Source organism: Carassius carassius, chromosome 49 (genome assembly GCF_963082965.1).
Source record: "Carassius carassius chromosome 49, fCarCar2.1, whole genome shotgun sequence".
Lineage (NCBI taxonomy): Eukaryota > Metazoa > Chordata > Actinopteri > Cypriniformes > Cyprinidae > Carassius > Carassius carassius.
The window spans coordinates 17309017-17315940 of record NC_081803.1 but is presented as its reverse complement, the minus strand read 5'-3'; the positions used below and the strand labels follow the sequence as shown (position 1 = coordinate 17315940).

At 34.6% G+C, this 6924-nt stretch overlaps 1 protein-coding gene across 1 annotated transcript; it reads right to left on the bottom strand.

Annotated features, from left to right (window-relative positions):
• Positions 1 to 239: 239 nt before the first annotated feature.
• LOC132132099 (oligoribonuclease, mitochondrial-like) lies at positions 240 to 6526 on the bottom strand. The gene is made up of 7 exons (XM_059544354.1): positions 6269 to 6526; positions 5613 to 5696; positions 3757 to 3834; positions 3557 to 3668; positions 1081 to 1189; positions 894 to 947; positions 240 to 738 (listed from the first exon to the last, which is right to left on the bottom strand). The coding sequence occupies exons 1-7, from the start codon at positions 6497 to 6499 to the stop codon at positions 621 to 623; spliced, it is 786 nt and encodes a 261-aa protein (XP_059400337.1). The 5' UTR covers positions 6500 to 6526; the 3' UTR covers positions 240 to 620.
• Positions 6527 to 6924: the final 398 nt, after the last annotated feature.

The following is a 6924-nucleotide window of genomic DNA, read 5'->3' as shown; positions in this document are numbered from 1 at the left end:
GATTCCGAACATCATACCATTATATAAAGATGCAGCATGCTAGTGGTTATGCGGATAATAAAACATAGACACTTTTCCCATTTAATATCCTTTCACACGAATATTGAATATAAGGTTTCAAAAAAAGAATTACCCAATAACCCCACCAACATTAACTCCAGACATTAACTGACTGTGTACTGCCATCTGCAGTCTGGTTCAGCTTACTGTAGGTACAGGCCAGCAACAGCAAAATCACAACAACAGATTTTTATTTCAAAAAACAAGGGATGTAATGAAACCACTCTCAGACAGAAGAACTTATGCAATCACACTTTTGTTTCATTACCTATACACTGACTTGATCCAGCAACAAATCAGATTTCTAAAGTGGAACACAAGGGATAAAAAGGAACTTGTTCATAACAATGAGTTATTTGCGTCATTTTTAACTTTTTGGATTTTCTCTCTTTTGTTTTTTTTTTACTACTTTGCAGTCAACAAATAAAACAGGAAACAAACACTGGGGACGTCAACTTGAAGCTTTGCTCTCTCATTCTCTGGAGTATTCACACAGGCTTTCCTCCAAATATGAGAATTCGGCACCTAGATCCTAAAGCCACCCCAGATCGGCTTGGAGATTAGCGCACAGATTTCTTATCACCATTTTCAACGATTTTTCTCTTCTCCTTCACTTTGAAAACATTAGCTCTGTAAAACTTCAGTTCTTTGATGCTCTCCTGGATGTCTTCCAGCGCCCTGAAAATTCAAACAGACACGACATCATTCTGAGATTAGACAAAACAGTTTTTCTTAGTTTTAAATATTTATGAAGTACATCAAAGGGTCCTTTGCTATGCTAAACGTGGCATTCTATAATCCAGCTGTTAAAAACCCGTGTGATGCACGCAGACCTATGCGATGCCTTTTTCTGCGGTGCGACACTGTACTCCTCTGGATACCATCGTCTAGACAACAGAATAAAAAAAAAAGGTCCTTTTAAAAATAGTCTCTCTAGTTCATGCTGAAGCACGTCTGCAAGCATTAATGTGGCAACAGTGGTCGTTCAGTCATCTGATTAAACCTAAATAGGGAACACACCTGGAGAGCTCTTTAATGGTGCTCACATCTATGATGCGATAGTGCAGATGTCGCATGAACTGTGGCATGTACTTATCCAGAAACTTCTTATCGGCGTGAACAGAGTTCCCTGTGGATGAAGAACCACACAAACTATGAGGCAGAGGAGAGCTTTTTTTTTTTGAGATTCTTTCCAGAACTTAAGAGTCCTAACTGTATTAAGAGAAGTCTGAATGATAAGGAATCTGAATAATAAAAAAAGGTGGTGGGGGGGGGCGTCACAATCACTTTTGTGACTTGTGGCAGAATAATAATTTATAAGTCAAAACTGCAAGTCAGAATTCTAAGCAAAAAGTCAGAATTGCGAAATGCAAACTAACAAATGCAAGTTTATAGCTTGCAATTCTGAAGAACTATGTCTTAATTGGCAGATGTGAACTTTCAATTAGGGCTGTAGCTATTGAATATTTTAGTAATCAAGTATTCTACCAAAAATTGCATAAAATGTGTTTTTGCTTAATTAGAGTGCAATATTAATTATGCAAGAGAAAATAAGACTCCTGGGTCTTGTGACGGTCACGGAGGGACCGCACGTTCAACGTGGACGTTAATACGCACACATACGCACAAACACACACCAAGACTGTTTGGTGATACAAGAGTTTATTGTAATTATTGATCAGAGAGTGAATGAAATACGTGTAAACTATGTGTATAGTTCCCGTGTAGCATTTGTCCCGTGATTTTTAGAGTCCTGGTAAGAAACAATGGCAGGAATTATTGGTTCCGCTTAGGGTGACAATCTACCAAGTATTAATTGAGCGTGGGGGTTTCAAGGGCAACATGGCCGAGTTGTTGCTGTTATTTCCTGTTTAATGTGAACGAATTAATAACATCAAAGTAGATTTATTAAGTAGAACATCATGCCAATATGTTTCTTTCAGACTCTGTATATTTAAGGGAACATGTGTAAAGTGTCACCAAAAAGTCTCTGTGTGTGATTGTGCGTATTAACGTCCATGTTGAACGTGCGGTCCCTCCGTGACCGTAACAGGCCTCTTAAAAAAAGCAAATAAGTTTCCTTTTTTAGATTTTTTTTTTTTTTTTTAATGCATAGAATGCAATGCATACTTCAAAAATAAACATTTAATTATTACCCATTGTTTCTCTGTCTGTACTTGTACTGTGAACAATGACAAGAAAGTTGACAGATGAATTAATTGCATTTAAGTGCCATTCACTTGGGGTTTTAAATAAAGCATTTTCTGAGATGCACATTAAACATTAAAAACATAAAACATTAATTTAATTTATCATTTAATTATTGATTATTAACTTAACTTTTTGGTAAACAAAGGGGATTTACTATTAAATATAAAACATGGAAGAAATGTTGTGTGATTAAACCTTAAAAAAAAAAATTGTATATGTACATTTAACCGGACTTTTATTTTGACGGGTTGACGTACCTTTACAGTTCTGTGTATGTGATGTGACGCTAGTTTTACTCAAATCAAACGGTCAAATACTCATGAAGTGACTGTCAGAGCAGTTCTGGAGATGTTGTTCATGTGTTCACATCCTAATTTAGTGAGACAGCAGAGCAGATGCTGAAATTACCGGAGCGTCACGCGCGCTTCAGTGTCTGTAATAAAGGAAGACGTGCTTCTGCTCTATTCATTAACAGAGACACGCAGAACATGCAGGATTCATATTTAAATAGACTGTTCCGGCTTAATATTTACAGATATTAGCCCATATCGGGATTTGATGTAAGTGCAATGACCTATTTTTGATTAATTCATTCAAAATTTGGCAAATTCCGTGCCATTCCGCGTTTTTATGACTGGATTCCGCGATTCCCTCCGCATTTTCTGCATCGCGGAAATTATAGGGCCCTAGTTGTGGTATGCCAGCTCTATCTTGCAATAGACACATGCCACGACGTTCTCTTTACGTTTGCCCGTGCCATCAAATCAAAACACTGCTGACTCCTTGCAGTATGAGATCACATTAAAAAAAATCATTGCGAAAGAACCTGACGTGAGATTTAAAATAAATTAAAAGAGGCTTCGAAGCAGAGGAATTTGCCTCGATCATTTTTTGTAATCGAGTTACTCGAGGAATCGTTTCAGCCCTACTTGCAATTAAAAAAAACAAGTCAAACTTGTGAGATAAAAAGTCAGCACTACCCATATTATTTTTTGAAAAAAAAAAAAGAAAAAAGAAGAATCGCAAGTAAGAAATTCAGAGAAAATTCAAAAGAGCAAGATTTAAACTGATAAGAATTCTGAAAAGAAACATCAGAACTGTCAGATTTGAGTTTGAGTTAATACTAAGTTTTAACTATGAAGATAAACTAAGAATTGGGAAATGTAAAGTCACATTTGTGGGAACAAAAGTCACATAACCTTTTTTAGCTTTTTTTATTCAATTCCAAAATATTTTACACCTACAACATGCAAAAGAAACAACAGCAGCTGGTGTGGTTGGTTACCTGCGAGAGGACACTGTCCGGGTGGCGTGTGCTGCCGGACGAAAGACAGGAATTCATACTCCGCCTGCTGGAGAGTGATGTGACTGTCCCTCACAGCCTGAGTCAACCCTGACTGGCACATCAAACAAGAACACAATCTCACACACACACACTTAAAACACACACAGGAAAACTCAGCAGGTGCATCAATCTGTCCTCACCTTCCCATGATGCTCTTTGCACCAGTCTGACATGCCATCGAGCAGCTCGTCTGGTTGGTTGATTATGAGATTTGGCCCCTAACAACAACAACAACCAACAATGCGCTAGCTTTAAGGCCCAGTGTAAAAGACATTTGTCTTGCATTGCCGTAATTTTATTTGGGGTGAGACATATATGACATTACATGCAGGTGGTATTTAGGAGAGGTACATTCTCATTCTAGACACTATTTGATTGGAAAAATTTGTAGTGAAGGAGTCATCAATATTTGGATTTTACCTGGAAGAAAAGCAATATTTTTGCTAAAATTTAAATCTAGGTTTTAGTCTTTTTTTCTCCATTGCGAGGCTATAATGTTTTATTCATTCATCTGTTTAAACTTTTATTGTCCATTCTATTGGTCACGGGATGGAAAAACAGCCGTGATAAGAATTAAGCTAACTTAAGCTAACTAAACTATAAAACTTAATTCCAGGTATAACAGTGAATCAATCAATCAATAGGCACCCCAAATAACAACAAAAAAAATATTTTCAAATGTACTTATTAAAAAATACTCATCACCATTGGAACAAAGGATTTTAATTATAAATATACAAGTACAGACCAAAAGTTTGGAAACATTACTATTTTTAATGTTTTTGAAAGAAGTTTCTTCTGCTCAAGAAGCAGAAGAATCAAGCCTGCATTTATTTGATCAAAAATACAGAAAAAAATGTAATATTGTGATATATTATTACAATTTAAAATAATTGTTTTTAAATTTATTATACTTTAAATTATCATTTATTTCTGTGATGCAAAGCTGAATTTTTAGGATCATTATCACATGATCCTTTAGAAATCATTCTAATATGATGATTCATTATCAAAGTTGGAAACAGTTCTGCTGCTTAATATTTTTTCAGAACATGTTATACTTTTTTAGGATACTTTGATGAATAAAAAGTAAAAAAAAAAAAAAGAAGCTATGTTTTTAAAATATAAATATTTTGTAATAACAATATACACTACTGGTCAGTAATTTGGGGTCAGTAATTTTTTTTTCCTTTATTTTTTTTTTTATAAAATCAATACTTTTATTCAGCAAGGATGTGTTAAATTGATAAAAAGTGATAGTAAAGAAAATATATTATATGAATTTTATTTATTTATTTTGAATAAATGCAGTTCTTTTTAACCTTTTATTTATCGAATATATTAGACAGCAGAACTGTTTCCAACACTCATAATAAATCAGAATATTAGAATGATTTCTAAATGATCATGTGATAGACTGGATGTTACATGTGACACTAAAGGCTGGAGTAATGATGCTGAAAATTCAGCTTTGCATCACAGGAATAAATTATTTTTTTATTCAAGTATATTCAAATAGAAAACTATTATTTTAAGTTATTAATAATATTTCACAATATTACTGTTTTTTCTGTATTTTTGATCAAATAAATGCAGGCTTGATGAGCAGAAGAAACTTCTTTCAAAAACATTAAAACTAGTAATGTTTCCAAACTTTTGGTCTGTACTATATATATATATAATATATATATATATATATATAGGCCACGGGACTTTTTAATATTTGCCCTGATGGAAGGATCTCAAAATTAGTGTGAAGGGGGTGAGTATAATCCTTCCATGTTCTGATTAATTTTGTATTTATTACATTTATATTGATATATACACACAGCACAGCACAGCACACAGCACTTTGCTTTTCACTCAACTAATGATTATAAAAAAGATACTTAAAACAAAATTTGTTCAATTAATGCATGATGATTCCAAAGTCTGTCAGTAAACTTTTATGCAATGGTTATAAAAAAAAAAAAAAAAATCAAATAAAAATCCCCACCTCTGCAATGACGTTAAGGTCCGAATCTGTAACGATGCAAGCCATCTCAATAATCCGGTCCTTCTCTATATCCAGCCCTGTCATCTGAAACAGGAAGTACAGTCGCATTAATATGCAGCTCTGAAAACTAGTCAATCCCATAACTTCACAATCACTGATCAGCCAAAAATGTAACTGTAAATACTTCCTGGAAAAAAATTCCTGCATAGGTTGCAGCTAAAATCAAAGACTATGTATCTAATTTTTGCATTAATATAATAGTCAAAGACTATTATATTAATGCAAAAACTGGTAAACAAGAAGGTCAGCTGGTCCTCAGCAGCAGTGACCATTCGAAATATTGTCCAAAGAAGTTTTGACATGAATAGAATGTGTTGGAATTGCTATATAAGCCGATCGTTTATTTTATTTTTTTATATTTATGCAATTATCATTTTGAATCGTTCACATACTGTATATTTCGAAAAAAAACATGCAAATTCATTCAGCATAATACCAGCTGTCAAACTTTATCGTACAGGCGTGTTTTGTCATGAAGGCCTAACGTTTCGTTGAAAAAGAAATCTTGATTTTTTTTTTTTGACTTAACAGCGACATAGTTCGATCTTTTAAACAATGTATCGTCCTGTTTATTGTGTTGATCTGCTGCTGTTTACCTCCAGATCTACCCAGACCATCCGCTGGGCCAAAGACAGAGACATCTTCCTGCCGTGAGGTCGTCTTGACATCAAACCCTTAAAGAGCACAGAGGTACATGGACTGTAGACAGAGATGTTTTGAGCGGTAAACAACGGTGGGGGTGCTTTAACCGGCTGTGATGCCACACCAACTCGAGTCAGGACTCTGAATGCAGGAACACATGCCGCGCTCAACATGTGTGCCCGCATACTGCCGTCTTCCGAGGGAAAAGTGACGTAAATACCAACGCGGTGCAACAGTGAAGGCAGTTCAGCGGCAGATGAGTGAACTCCATGAAAACAACAGAATACGCGCTTTAGTTCTAACTCTGGTTCAACCTTTTCAACCTGGTTCAACCCATACAGTCTATGGGTTCAACTCTGCTCACTGGGTAATAGAAATGATAACTGTAATGTTTTTATTGTTTTATTTTTTTATTCAACTCTTTATATAAATGTTAAATATTTTATTTAATTTAGAACACACACACACACATAGATAATATTAATTACAAATTTTAATATAAATCATAATACATGTTCTTTTAATTGATATATTATAATATAAATCACACACACACACACACACACACACACACACACATAGATAATACGGTTTAGAAGAAATAATAATA

Coding starts and splice junctions, on each gene's coding strand:
- LOC132132099 (XM_059544354.1), bottom strand. CDS start 6,499: ATGCGGGCACACATGTTGAGCGCGGCATGTGTTCCTGCATTCAGAGTC. Junction 5,697..6,268: donor TGGTCTGGGTAGATCTGGAG/GTAAACAGCAGC, acceptor TTCCTGTTTCAG/ATGACAGGGCTGGATATAGA. Junction 948..1,080: donor ACCATTAAAGAGCTCTCCAG/GTGTGTTCCCTA, acceptor TCTGTTGTCTAG/ACGATGGTATCCAGAGGAGT.